Source organism: Clytia hemisphaerica, unplaced genomic scaffold (genome assembly GCF_902728285.1).
Source record: "Clytia hemisphaerica strain Z4C2 unplaced genomic scaffold, Clytia hemisphaerica genome assembly, whole genome shotgun sequence".
In the NCBI taxonomy this organism is placed as follows: domain Eukaryota; kingdom Metazoa; phylum Cnidaria; class Hydrozoa; order Leptothecata; family Clytiidae; genus Clytia; species Clytia hemisphaerica.
Window position 1 is genome coordinate 205,074 of NW_027103533.1, and position 12,393 is coordinate 217,466.

Sequence of the window (12,393 nt, forward strand, 5' to 3'; positions counted from 1 at the left end):
AAAGAATCCCTTGTGTTATGGGTAGGAAAATTTCAATTCTAAGATTTTTGGGAGGGTTATAATTTTTTTGTTTGGAGGGGTAGATAGGGAAAGGGTCAGGGTATGCTATGAATTAAAATTCAAAGCTTGAGATATACAAAGTAAGATTTGTTTTTTATGAGATGTGTGGCTATAAAAATAGCCGTTTTGTTGAGTCCAAGTCAAACTTCTTAACCTCCGAATCCGTAGAGAGTACGTCCTTGTCGTTTCAAGGCGTAGACGACGTCCATGGCGGTGACAGTCTTCCTTTTGGCGTGCTCGGTGTAAGTGACAGCATCACGGATGACATTTTCCAAGAAAACTTTCAAGACACCACGGGTCTCTTCGTAGATCAAACCAGAGATACGTTTGACACCACCTCGACGAGCAAGACGACGGATGGCTGGTTTGGTGATACCTTGGATGTTGTCACGTAAGATCTTTCTGTGACGTTTGGCACCTCCTTTGCCCAATCCTTTTCCTCCTTTTCCTCTACCAGTCATTATTGCGATGTACGTTCAGTAAGCTGAATACAGAAACTGTTTGAATTTGCACTTCCAAAATTCTATTTTCTACCAAGTCAGAAAATTTCGAAGTACGGATGTATGTGGAAACACCTATTTCGACCAATCAGAATCGAGATTACTCAAATCAAAAAAACAAAGTTGCAAAAAAGTTTGAAGTTTGGCGGTTTTTCGCGAATATCTCAGAAACTACAAAAGCTATCAAAAAGATCTTTGGCAGAAAGATTTCAGGGCAGATGAGACGTCTTTTAAAGAAAAAATCATGAAAAAAGATTTAAAATTGGCTGAGATATAAGCTTTTTCCCGTCGCCAACAAACACGGATTTTGTTGATTTTCAAAAAGGGATATAAACGCTGTTTTTTAAACCAATCAGATTTCACTTTCATCGACCAATCAGATTACGCGATTTCGATGTAAACAATCTGAAAACCGGGAAGCCTTTAAAAAAATTCATTCAAATTTGATTTTTGCTAGAGAATTCAAGCAAATCAAGCACTTCTACTAGAAAAATGGCTAGAACTAAGCAAACTGCTCGTAAATCAACTGGAGGCAAAGCCCCACGAAAACAATTGGCTACCAAAGCTGCAAGAAAGAGTGCACCAGCCACCGGTGGAGTCAAGAAACCACACAGATACAGACCAGGAACCGTCGCTCTCCGTGAGATCAGAAGATACCAAAAATCCACTGAATTGCTCATCCGAAAGTTACCTTTCCAACGTTTGGTCCGTGAAATCGCTCAAGACTTCAAGACTGACTTGCGTTTCCAAAGCTCCGCCGTCTCTGCTCTCCAAGAAGCATCTGAAGCCTACCTCGTCGGACTCTTCGAAGACACCAACTTGTGTGCCATCCATGCTAAACGTGTCACCATCATGCCAAAAGACATCCAATTGGCCCGAAGAATCCGTGGAGAACGTGCTTAGATCTTTCCTGATTGTGGACCAAAAAACGGCTATTTTTATAGCCACACATCTCCTAAAAAACAAATCTTACTGTGTATATCATGAATCCCCCAAATATGACATAACTCCCTCCCTGAGACTCAAAAAAAATCCCAGAAAATTCAAATGAATAGGCCTCTGAGTAGGATGGAAAAATTCAAAAATTATAGCAAAATTAGAAATCCCAAAGTAGGCAACAATATGGCCTTGCCTTGTAAAAAAAAATTAAAAAGTTCGAGAATTTCTTTTGGGAAATTTTTCTATCTAGGGTTAGGGTTGAAGGGAATATAGTCAAGTATAAATTGTTTTTTAAAAGATTTGTGGCTATAAAAATAGCCGTTTTGAAGTTCCAAAGCAAGTAGGGTGCAATTTATTTCTTGGTTGTCCTCTTCTTTGGGGTTTTCTTGGCTGGTTTCTTTGCTGCTGGCTTCTTGGCTGCAGGTTTCTTGGTGGCTTTCTTGGCTGCTGGTTTTTTAGCAGCAGAAGCTGGCTTCTTTTTGGCAGCGGTCTTCTTCTTGGGTGTAGATTTGGCTTTCTTGGCAGCAGGCTTCTTCTTTGGGGTGGTTTTCTTGGTGGTCTTTTTAGCAGCTGGTTTCTTAGCGGCGGGCTTCTTCTTGGGAGCAGCCTTCTTCTTTGGCTCGGTCTTCTTTACAACTTTGAAAGATCCTGATGCACCGGTTCCTTTGGGTTGAGACAAGACACCGCTGATAACACCTCTCTTCAGAGCCATCTTGAGGTGGACAGAAGCATTGTCTCCGACTTTGTAGTTGGCTTGGATGTACTTGAGGATGGCTTGTCTTGAAGATCCACTTCTTTCTTTCAAAGCGACGATTGCAGCAGACACCATGTCGATGTATTTTGGATGCTCAGCTGGCTTTTTTGGTGCAGCTTTCTTCTTTTGTGCTTCAGACATGATTGCAATGAATTTCAAGTTTGAACGTAAAAAATTTCAGTAGTTCAGACACTTCTAACTTTTTCGTAGACTGATTCTCGATTTTCAGTTTTTTTCTATTAGAATGGAATTTTTTCCGATTTCGGACGCGAAAGTAAGCTATTTTCAAAAATGCATTTATATCCCTTTTTATAAATCGTGTTTGTTGGTGACGGGCAAAGTGTAAAATAAGGGCTTTCCCGAAAAGGTATAACAAAATAAAAAACTGTTCTGGACGGGGAAATAGTTAGGCTAGGTTGGGTGAAAATTTGAAAGCAATCGGTCGAGTAGAAAAAAAGTTATTAAAGAAAAAAGAGGAAATTTCATTGATTTTTCGAAGAAATTTCGTCTTGAAAAGCAAATAACTCTGCGAAAAAAATAGCTACGGACTTGATTCTTTTTGTTAAAGTTGCTCCAAGGCCTCTGCTTTTCGGCACCATAAGCAGTTTTTCGGTGACATTATTTTTGGTTGAGGAAATCGGGTGCGCGGCAACATGGGAAAACACGGCAAAATTTTATGTTTTGAGGGGTTGTTGTGGATGTCAGAACTTGGGCTAACACTAACCCTGAGCCCAAGAAAGGGGTGTGGAGCCTTTGGAATGAAGTAAACCTTCCCTAAGAGTAGGAAAGAAAATAAGAAAATATTTTTGGGAGAGGAAAAAAAAAATTTTTCTCCAATTCTTAGGTCAGGCAGGGTAGGCGAATGTTCTCTAGGCTCTTGTTCTTGGGCTGGTTGAAAATTTTTTATGAACATGAAAAAGTGAACTGAGCAGGGAAAATAGGGAACCCTTCTAGCCAGCAACTCGCTCCCGTTTGAAAAATAAAGTCAAAATAGACAAAAATTGGTTAGGGTTAGGGTTAGGGTTAGGGTTAGGGTTAGGGTTAGGGTTAGGGTTAGGGTTAGGGTTAGGGTTTATGTCCAAGCTTTGAAATTTTTTCTATTCTTACTTACTTTATTGATTGTTTCCCATCCATGGATCGATCCTGAGTGGATCTATATACCCTATGGGCCGGCCAATCTACCAATCTAGGTAGAAGCACACATTAAATTCCGAACCCTAACCCTAACCCTAACCCTAGTTCCCACCCATCCTTCCTTGCTTGGGGGACGTGATTACCCATCCCATTTCAAATCTGACTACCCCTCCCCCTCCCCCTGCAAAGGAAACCACAAGTCTTTATCTTTCCTTCCCAACCTGGCTGGCAACCCTGTCCATCCTCGGTATCGCTTCTCGGCCTAATGGCTAAGATCAAGTGTAGTATCTGTTCTTATCAGTTTAATATCTGATACGCCTTCCATAGTGTTGGCTCATATATTAATCTGATTTTTGGCTTCGGGTCAAGGGAGCGAGGTTTACCTCACCCTGACCACGGGTTGCCTCGGCGTTGCACTACAGTCGAGCGCGGCCCATTTTTATAAAAATTGAATTCACTACTTAAAGTTTCCTTCCCTCCATAGTCCTGGTGGTTATGTCTTCATGCGCGAGCGATGCGTGCGCATTTTGTTATTTGACCCGGCCATGTGGATGAGCCCCCTATCCTTCATTCCTTCCCTCCGCGCTAGCTAGCTATCATCCCTTCCTTGGATGCAATTTGCATTTCTGATTTCTTTAGACCACAAGGAAAGTTATACCAAGGGACACCTAGGGTGAAACGAACCGCATTTAAACTCATACTTACCTGACGGGGAAGTAAAGCCTGATCAAGGAGGGGTTTCTTCCAGAGTGAGGCCCTCGCATTGCACTTCGCTTGGGCTGACCTCTGCGATTGCTACAAGTGTAGTAACTCGACCGTACAATTTCTGGTAGTGGGGGCCTGCGTCCGCGCTCGCCCCCTTCTTTAAAAAAAAATTGAATAAAAAAAATTTCTTCACTGACAGGGCTCGAACTCAAGTCTTGTCTATTGTCGACACCTTGCCCTGCCTTGCCCCACTCATGAAAAATTATTTTACCCACCTCGCCTCGAACTCAGAAGTGATGGTTAGACCCCTCCCATGAAAGTATTAGACCCCTCCCATGAAAGTATTAGACCCCAGATAGAAAAGAAATCATGAAAAGTCTACGACACCGGGAGTTCCCAGGCGGTCCCCCATCCAAGTACTATCCCGGCCCGACGATGCTTAACTTCCGTGATCGGACGAGAACGGGTGTTTTCATCGTGGTATGGACGTAGACACTAGGTAGGGTTTCTTTGGGGGTCTGATCACTTGCAAGGGATAGGATTACAGTAGAGAGTATAGGGTTATATTTTGAAGCTAGGGCTAGGGTTAGGGTTAGGGTTGTGTTTGAAACCAGAGGTTCAAAAAAATATAGACAAGTATGGTTTGTTTTTTAAGAGATTTGTGGTCTTAAAAAAGACCGTTTTTGGGGTTCCAACATCAGAGGAGAGACTTAGTTCTTCTTGGCTGATTCTTTGTTCTTCTTGGGAAGCAAGAGAGCGTTGATGTTTGGCAAGACACCACCATTGGCAATGGTGACTCCACTCAAGAGCTTGTTCAATTCTTCGTCGTTTCGGACGGCCAATTGGAGATGTCTTGGGATGATTCTTTGTTTCTTGTTGTCACGGGCAGCGTTACCAGCCAACTCCAAGATTTCAGCAGACAAGTATTCCAAAACAGCAGCCAAGTAAACTGGAGCTCCGGATCCAATTCGAGAAGCATAGTGTCCTTTTCTCAAGAATCGGTGGACTCTGCCAACTGGAAATTGTAATCCAGCTCTGAATGATCTGGTCTTTGACTTTGTCTTGGCTTTTCCTCCTTTTCCACGTCCAGACATGATGATTTTCGATAAAGTATTCACGTACGAAGAGACACTTTCGAAGCAAAAATTGTAGTTGAATTACTTCCCACAGAAAAAGCTTATTTTTTTACGTTCAGAAAAAGGGATATAAACGCTGTTTTCTAAACCAATCAGATTGCGCCATTTAACAATAGTGAAACCGGCTCGACCAATCACAGCGCGTAATCGCATTTTTGGATTCCGTAGAATCCCTTTTTTTTATTGAAATGTTTTTTATTTTGATTTGTCTCAAAACACTGATTAGCATTTTTGCAAAGCAGTAGTTCTACGCAAAATTCATCATGTCTGACGCACCAGCAAAAGGAGGAAAACAAGCCCCAAAAGTGGCCAAGAAAGGAGAGAAGAGAGCTGGAAAGAAAGGAGGCAAGATCGGAGGAACTGGCGAGAAGAAACGCAAGAGAAAGAGACGTGAATCTTACACCATCTACATCTACAACGTCTTGAAACAAGTCCACCCCGATGTTGGAGCTTCATCCAAAGCCATGAGCATCATGAACTCTTTCGTCAACGATATCTTCGAGAGAATTGCATCCGAAGCTTCACGATTGGCTCTTCAAAACAAGAAATCCACCATCTCATCTCGTGAGATCCAAACTGCTGTTCGTCTCTTGCTTCCAGGAGAGTTGGCCAAGCACGCCGTCTCAGAAGGAACCAAAGCCGTCACCAAATACACCAGCAGCAAATAGATTTCTCCCCTTGTTGGAACCCCAAAACGGTCTTTTTTAAGACCACAAATCTTTTAAAAAACAACCTATACTTGTCTATAATTTTGTCTCCCTTCCTGCCTGCCTGCCTGAGTTTGAGTTTGAAAATTTTCATTAAAATAGTTTAACGTCAAATAATTTCTTTCTGAGGAAAGGATTGAACCTATTTTTGGCTGGAAAAAAAATCTAACGTCAAATATTGTAGACTACAAATCCATGAGAAATTTCTCTGACTATTGAAAAGTCATGAAGAAAATTCTGTTTAACGTCAAATAATTTTCGAAAAATGCAAGTCTTTGAACGAACGTCAGATAATTTTTCTAAGAAAAGAATCCCTTGTGTTATGGGTAGGAAAATTTCAATTCTAAGATTTTTGGGAGGGTTATAATTTTTTTGTTTGGAGGGGTAGATAGGGAAAGGGTCAGGGTATGCTATGAATTAAAATTCAAAGCTTGAGATATACAAAGTAAGATTTGTTTTTTATGAGATGTGTGGCTATAAAAATAGCCGTTTTGTTGAGTCCAAGTCAAACTTCTTAACCTCCGAATCCGTAGAGAGTACGTCCTTGTCGTTTCAAGGCGTAGACGACGTCCATGGCGGTGACAGTCTTCCTTTTGGCGTGCTCGGTGTAAGTGACAGCATCACGGATGACATTTTCCAAGAAAACTTTCAAGACACCACGGGTCTCTTCGTAGATCAAACCAGAGATACGTTTGACACCACCTCGACGAGCAAGACGACGGATGGCTGGTTTGGTGATACCTTGGATGTTGTCACGTAAGATCTTTCTGTGACGTTTGGCACCTCCTTTGCCCAATCCTTTTCCTCCTTTTCCTCTACCAGTCATTATTGCGATGTACGTTCAGTAAGCTGAATACAGAAACTGTTTGAATTTGCACTTCCAAAATTCTATTTTCTACCAAGTCAGAAAATTTCGAAGTACGGATGTATGTGGAAACACCTATTTCGACCAATCAGAATCGAGATTACTCAAATCAAAAAAACAAAGTTGCAAAAAAGTTTGAAGTTTGGCGGTTTTTCGCGAATATCTCAGAAACTACAAAAGCTATCAAAAAGATCTTTGGCAGAAAGATTTCAGGGCAGATGAGACGTCTTTTAAAGAAAAAATCATGAAAAAAGATTTAAAATTGGCTGAGATATAAGCTTTTTCCCGTCGCCAACAAACACGGATTTTGTTGATTTTCAAAAAGGGATATAAACGCTGTTTTTTAAACCAATCAGATTTCACTTTCATCGACCAATCAGATTACGCGATTTCGATGTAAACAATCTGAAAACCGGGAAGCCTTTAAAAAAATTCATTCAAATTTGATTTTTGCTAGAGAATTCAAGCAAATCAAGCACTTCTACTAGAAAAATGGCTAGAACTAAGCAAACTGCTCGTAAATCAACTGGAGGCAAAGCCCCACGAAAACAATTGGCTACCAAAGCTGCAAGAAAGAGTGCACCAGCCACCGGTGGAGTCAAGAAACCACACAGATACAGACCAGGAACCGTCGCTCTCCGTGAGATCAGAAGATACCAAAAATCCACTGAATTGCTCATCCGAAAGTTACCTTTCCAACGTTTGGTCCGTGAAATCGCTCAAGACTTCAAGACTGACTTGCGTTTCCAAAGCTCCGCCGTCTCTGCTCTCCAAGAAGCATCTGAAGCCTACCTCGTCGGACTCTTCGAAGACACCAACTTGTGTGCCATCCATGCTAAACGTGTCACCATCATGCCAAAAGACATCCAATTGGCCCGAAGAATCCGTGGAGAACGTGCTTAGATCTTTCCTGATTGTGGACCAAAAAACGGCTATTTTTATAGCCACACATCTCCTAAAAAACAAATCTTACTGTGTATATCATGAATCCCCCAAATATGACATAACTCCCTCCCTGAGACTCAAAAAAAATCCCAGAAAATTCAAATGAATAGGCCTCTGAGTAGGATGGAAAAATTCAAAAATTATAGCAAAATTAGAAATCCCAAAGTAGGCAACAATATGGCCTTGCCTTGTAAAAAAAAATTAAAAAGTTCGAGAATTTCTTTTGGGAAATTTTTCTATCTAGGGTTAGGGTTGAAGGGAATATAGTCAAGTATAAATTGTTTTTTAAAAGATTTGTGGCTATAAAAATAGCCGTTTTGAAGTTCCAAAGCAAGTAGGGTGCAATTTATTTCTTGGTTGTCCTCTTCTTTGGGGTTTTCTTGGCTGGTTTCTTTGCTGCTGGCTTCTTGGCTGCAGGTTTCTTGGTGGCTTTCTTGGCTGCTGGTTTTTTAGCAGCAGAAGCTGGCTTCTTTTTGGCAGCGGTCTTCTTCTTGGGTGTAGATTTGGCTTTCTTGGCAGCAGGCTTCTTCTTTGGGGTGGTTTTCTTGGTGGTCTTTTTAGCAGCTGGTTTCTTAGCGGCGGGCTTCTTCTTGGGAGCAGCCTTCTTCTTTGGCTCGGTCTTCTTTACAACTTTGAAAGATCCTGATGCACCGGTTCCTTTGGGTTGAGACAAGACACCGCTGATAACACCTCTCTTCAGAGCCATCTTGAGGTGGACAGAAGCATTGTCTCCGACTTTGTAGTTGGCTTGGATGTACTTGAGGATGGCTTGTCTTGAAGATCCACTTCTTTCTTTCAAAGCGACGATTGCAGCAGACACCATGTCGATGTATTTTGGATGCTCAGCTGGCTTTTTTGGTGCAGCTTTCTTCTTTTGTGCTTCAGACATGATTGCAATGAATTTCAAGTTTGAACGTAAAAAATTTCAGTAGTTCAGACACTTCTAACTTTTTCGTAGACTGATTCTCGATTTTCAGTTTTTTTCTATTAGAATGGAATTTTTTCCGATTTCGGACGCGAAAGTAAGCTATTTTCAAAAATGCATTTATATCCCTTTTTATAAATCGTGTTTGTTGGTGACGGGCAAAGTGTAAAATAAGGGCTTTCCCGAAAAGGTATAACAAAATAAAAAACTGTTCTGGACGGGGAAATAGTTAGGCTAGGTTGGGTGAAAATTTGAAAGCAATCGGTCGAGTAGAAAAAAAGTTATTAAAGAAAAAAGAGGAAATTTCATTGATTTTTCGAAGAAATTTCGTCTTGAAAAGCAAATAACTCTGCGAAAAAAATAGCTACGGACTTGATTCTTTTTGTTAAAGTTGCTCCAAGGCCTCTGCTTTTCGGCACCATAAGCAGTTTTTCGGTGACATTATTTTTGGTTGAGGAAATCGGGTGCGCGGCAACATGGGAAAACACGGCAAAATTTTATGTTTTGAGGGGTTGTTGTGGATGTCAGAACTTGGGCTAACACTAACCCTGAGCCCAAGAAAGGGGTGTGGAGCCTTTGGAATGAAGTAAACCTTCCCTAAGAGTAGGAAAGAAAATAAGAAAATATTTTTGGGAGAGGAAAAAAAAATTTTTCTCCAATTCTTAGGTCAGGCAGGGTAGGCGAATGTTCTCTAGGCTCTTGTTCTTGGGCTGGTTGAAAATTTTTTATGAACATGAAAAAGTGAACTGAGCAGGGAAAATAGGGAACCCTTCTAGCCAGCAACTCGCTCCCGTTTGAAAAATAAAGTCAAAATAGACAAAAATTGGTTAGGGTTAGGGTTAGGGTTAGGGTTAGGGTTAGGGTTAGGGTTAGGGTTAGGGTTAGGGTTAGGGTTAGGGTTTATGTCCAAGCTTTGAAATTTTTTCTATTCTTACTTACTTTATTGATTGTTTCCCATCCATGGATCGATCCTGAGTGGATCTATATACCCTATGGGCCGGCCAATCTACCAATCTAGGTAGAAGCACACATTAAATTCCGAACCCTAACCCTAACCCTAACCCTAGTTCCCACCCATCCTTCCTTGCTTGGGGGACGTGATTACCCATCCCATTTCAAATCTGACTACCCCTCCCCCTCCCCCTGCAAAGGAAACCACAAGTCTTTATCTTTCCTTCCCAACCTGGCTGGCAACCCTGTCCATCCTCGGTATCGCTTCTCGGCCTAATGGCTAAGATCAAGTGTAGTATCTGTTCTTATCAGTTTAATATCTGATACGCCTTCCATAGTGTTGGCTCATATATTAATCTGATTTTTGGCTTCGGGTCAAGGGAGCGAGGTTTACCTCACCCTGACCACGGGTTGCCTCGGCGTTGCACTACAGTCGAGCGCGGCCCATTTTTATAAAAATTGAATTCACTACTTAAAGTTTCCTTCCCTCCATAGTCCTGGTGGTTATGTCTTCATGCGCGAGCGATGCGTGCGCATTTTGTTATTTGACCCGGCCATGTGGATGAGCCCCCTATCCTTCATTCCTTCCCTCCGCGCTAGCTAGCTATCATCCCTTCCTTGGATGCAATTTGCATTTCTGATTTCTTTAGACCACAAGGAAAGTTATACCAAGGGACACCTAGGGTGAAACGAACCGCATTTAAACTCATACTTACCTGACGGGGAAGTAAAGCCTGATCAAGGAGGGGTTTCTTCCAGAGTGAGGCCCTCGCATTGCACTTCGCTTGGGCTGACCTCTGCGATTGCTACAAGTGTAGTAACTCGACCGTACAATTTCTGGTAGTGGGGGCCTGCGTCCGCGCTCGCCCCCTTCTTTAAAAAAAAAATGAATAAAAAAAATTTCTTCACTGACAGGGCTCGAACTCAAGTCTTGTCTATTGTCGACACCTTGCCCTGCCTTGCCCCACTCATGAAAAATTATTTTACCCACCTCGCCTCGAACTCAGAAGTGATGGTTAGACCCCTCCCATGAAAGTATTAGACCCCTCCCATGAAAGTATTAGACCCCAGATAGAAAAGAAATCATGAAAAGTCTACGACACCGGGAGTTCCCAGGCGGTCCCCCATCCAAGTACTATCCCGGCCCGACGATGCTTAACTTCCGTGATCGGACGAGAACGGGTGTTTTCATCGTGGTATGGACGTAGACACTAGGTAGGGTTTCTTTGGGGGTCTGATCACTTGCAAGGGATAGGATTACAGTAGAGAGTATAGGGTTATATTTTGAAGCTAGGGCTAGGGTTAGGGTTAGGGTTGTGTTTGAAACCAGAGGTTCAAAAAAATATAGACAAGTATGGTTTGTTTTTTAAGAGATTTGTGGTCTTAAAAAAGACCGTTTTTGGGGTTCCAACATCAGAGGAGAGACTTAGTTCTTCTTGGCTGATTCTTTGTTCTTCTTGGGAAGCAAGAGAGCGTTGATGTTTGGCAAGACACCACCATTGGCAATGGTGACTCCACTCAAGAGCTTGTTCAATTCTTCGTCGTTTCGGACGGCCAATTGGAGATGTCTTGGGATGATTCTTTGTTTCTTGTTGTCACGGGCAGCGTTACCAGCCAACTCCAAGATTTCAGCAGACAAGTATTCCAAAACAGCAGCCAAGTAAACTGGAGCTCCGGATCCAATTCGAGAAGCATAGTGTCCTTTTCTCAAGAATCGGTGGACTCTGCCAACTGGAAATTGTAATCCAGCTCTGAATGATCTGGTCTTTGACTTTGTCTTGGCTTTTCCTCCTTTTCCACGTCCAGACATGATGATTTTCGATAAAGTATTCACGTACGAAGAGACACTTTCGAAGCAAAAATTGTAGTTGAATTACTTCCCACAGAAAAAGCTTATTTTTTTACGTTCAGAAAAAGGGATATAAACGCTGTTTTCTAAACCAATCAGATTGCGCCATTTAACAATAGTGAAACCGGCTCGACCAATCACAGCGCGTAATCGCATTTTTGGATTCCGTAGAATCCCTTTTTTTTATTGAAATGTTTTTTATTTTGATTTGTCTCAAAACACTGATTAGCATTTTTGCAAAGCAGTAGTTCTACGCAAAATTCATCATGTCTGACGCACCAGCAAAAGGAGGAAAACAAGCCCCAAAAGTGGCCAAGAAAGGAGAGAAGAGAGCTGGAAAGAAAGGAGGCAAGATCGGAGGAACTGGCGAGAAGAAACGCAAGAGAAAGAGACGTGAATCTTACACCATCTACATCTACAACGTCTTGAAACAAGTCCACCCCGATGTTGGAGCTTCATCCAAAGCCATGAGCATCATGAACTCTTTCGTCAACGATATCTTCGAGAGAATTGCATCCGAAGCTTCACGATTGGCTCTTCAAAACAAGAAATCCACCATCTCATCTCGTGAGATCCAAACTGCTGTTCGTCTCTTGCTTCCAGGAGAGTTGGCCAAGCACGCCGTCTCAGAAGGAACCAAAGCCGTCACCAAATACACCAGCAGCAAATAGATTTCTCCCCTTGTTGGAACCCCAAAACGGTCTTTTTTAAGACCACAAATCTTTTAAAAAACAACCTATACTTGTCTATAATTTTGTCTCCCTTCCTGCCTGCCTGCCTGAGTTTGAGTTTGAAAATTTTCATTAAAATAGTTTAACGTCAAATAATTTCTTTCTGAGGAAAGGATTGAACCTATTTTTGGCTGGAAAAAAAATCTAACGTCAAATATTGTAGACTACAAATCCATGAGAAATTTCTCTGAC

At 41.9% G+C, this 12,393-nt stretch overlaps 8 protein-coding genes, 6 non-coding genes and 1 pseudogene across 14 annotated transcripts; 8 read left to right on the forward strand and 7 right to left on the reverse strand.

The window, feature by feature from the left end:
* Nucleotides 1-161: 161 nt before the first annotated feature.
* On the reverse strand, nt 162-6,798 carry LOC136799774 (uncharacterized; annotated as a pseudogene).
* On the forward strand, nt 992-1,509 carry LOC136799766 (histone H3). The gene has a single exon (XM_067056477.1). The coding sequence runs from the start codon at nt 1,053-1,055 to the stop codon at nt 1,461-1,463; it is 411 nt and encodes a 136-aa protein (XP_066912578.1). The 5' UTR covers nt 992-1,052; the 3' UTR covers nt 1,464-1,509.
* On the reverse strand, nt 1,801-2,479 carry LOC136799765 (histone H1-delta-like). The gene has a single exon (XM_067056476.1). It carries the CDS (start codon nt 2,392-2,394, stop codon nt 1,852-1,854), a length of 543 nt encoding a protein of 180 aa, XP_066912577.1. The 5' UTR covers nt 2,395-2,479; the 3' UTR covers nt 1,801-1,851.
* Nucleotides 3,637-3,829, forward strand: LOC136799854 (U2 spliceosomal RNA). The gene has a single exon (XR_010845579.1). It is a non-coding gene; the product is annotated as a U2 spliceosomal RNA (small nuclear RNA).
* On the forward strand, nt 4,085-4,248 carry LOC136799909 (U1 spliceosomal RNA). The gene has a single exon (XR_010845624.1). It is a non-coding gene; the product is annotated as a U1 spliceosomal RNA (small nuclear RNA).
* Nucleotides 4,468-4,586, reverse strand: LOC136799846 (5S ribosomal RNA). The gene has a single exon (XR_010845571.1). It is a non-coding gene; the product is annotated as a 5S ribosomal RNA (ribosomal RNA).
* On the reverse strand, nt 4,751-5,234 carry LOC136799772 (late histone H2A.2.2-like). Its single transcript, XM_067056481.1, has one exon. It carries the CDS (start codon nt 5,184-5,186, stop codon nt 4,803-4,805), a length of 384 nt encoding a protein of 127 aa, XP_066912582.1. The 5' UTR covers nt 5,187-5,234; the 3' UTR covers nt 4,751-4,802.
* LOC136799770 (histone H2B, gonadal-like) lies at nt 5,424-5,945 on the forward strand. Its single transcript, XM_067056480.1, has one exon. The coding sequence runs from the start codon at nt 5,492-5,494 to the stop codon at nt 5,894-5,896; it is 405 nt and encodes a 134-aa protein (XP_066912581.1). The 5' UTR covers nt 5,424-5,491; the 3' UTR covers nt 5,897-5,945.
* Nucleotides 6,799-7,231: 433 nt separating the features above from the next.
* LOC136799768 (histone H3) lies at nt 7,232-7,749 on the forward strand. Its single transcript, XM_067056478.1, has one exon. The coding sequence runs from the start codon at nt 7,293-7,295 to the stop codon at nt 7,701-7,703; it is 411 nt and encodes a 136-aa protein (XP_066912579.1). The 5' UTR covers nt 7,232-7,292; the 3' UTR covers nt 7,704-7,749.
* A 291-nt stretch (nt 7,750-8,040) lies between these two features.
* Nucleotides 8,041-8,719, reverse strand: LOC136799722 (histone H1-delta-like). The gene has a single exon (XM_067056435.1). The coding sequence runs from the start codon at nt 8,632-8,634 to the stop codon at nt 8,092-8,094; it is 543 nt and encodes a 180-aa protein (XP_066912536.1). The 5' UTR covers nt 8,635-8,719; the 3' UTR covers nt 8,041-8,091.
* Nucleotides 8,720-9,881: 1,162 nt separating this feature from the next.
* Nucleotides 9,882-10,074, forward strand: LOC136799855 (U2 spliceosomal RNA). Its single transcript, XR_010845580.1, has one exon. It is a non-coding gene; the product is annotated as a U2 spliceosomal RNA (small nuclear RNA).
* A 255-nt stretch (nt 10,075-10,329) lies between these two features.
* LOC136799910 (U1 spliceosomal RNA) lies at nt 10,330-10,493 on the forward strand. The gene has a single exon (XR_010845625.1). It is a non-coding gene; the product is annotated as a U1 spliceosomal RNA (small nuclear RNA).
* Nucleotides 10,494-10,712: 219 nt separating this feature from the next.
* Nucleotides 10,713-10,831, reverse strand: LOC136799858 (5S ribosomal RNA). The gene has a single exon (XR_010845582.1). It is a non-coding gene; the product is annotated as a 5S ribosomal RNA (ribosomal RNA).
* A 164-nt stretch (nt 10,832-10,995) lies between these two features.
* On the reverse strand, nt 10,996-11,479 carry LOC136799781 (late histone H2A.2.2-like). Its single transcript, XM_067056490.1, has one exon. It carries the CDS (start codon nt 11,429-11,431, stop codon nt 11,048-11,050), a length of 384 nt encoding a protein of 127 aa, XP_066912591.1. The 5' UTR covers nt 11,432-11,479; the 3' UTR covers nt 10,996-11,047.
* Nucleotides 11,480-11,668: 189 nt separating this feature from the next.
* On the forward strand, nt 11,669-12,190 carry LOC136799778 (histone H2B, gonadal-like). Its single transcript, XM_067056487.1, has one exon. It carries the CDS (start codon nt 11,737-11,739, stop codon nt 12,139-12,141), a length of 405 nt encoding a protein of 134 aa, XP_066912588.1. The 5' UTR covers nt 11,669-11,736; the 3' UTR covers nt 12,142-12,190.
* The last annotated feature ends 203 nt before the right edge of the window (nt 12,191-12,393 follow it).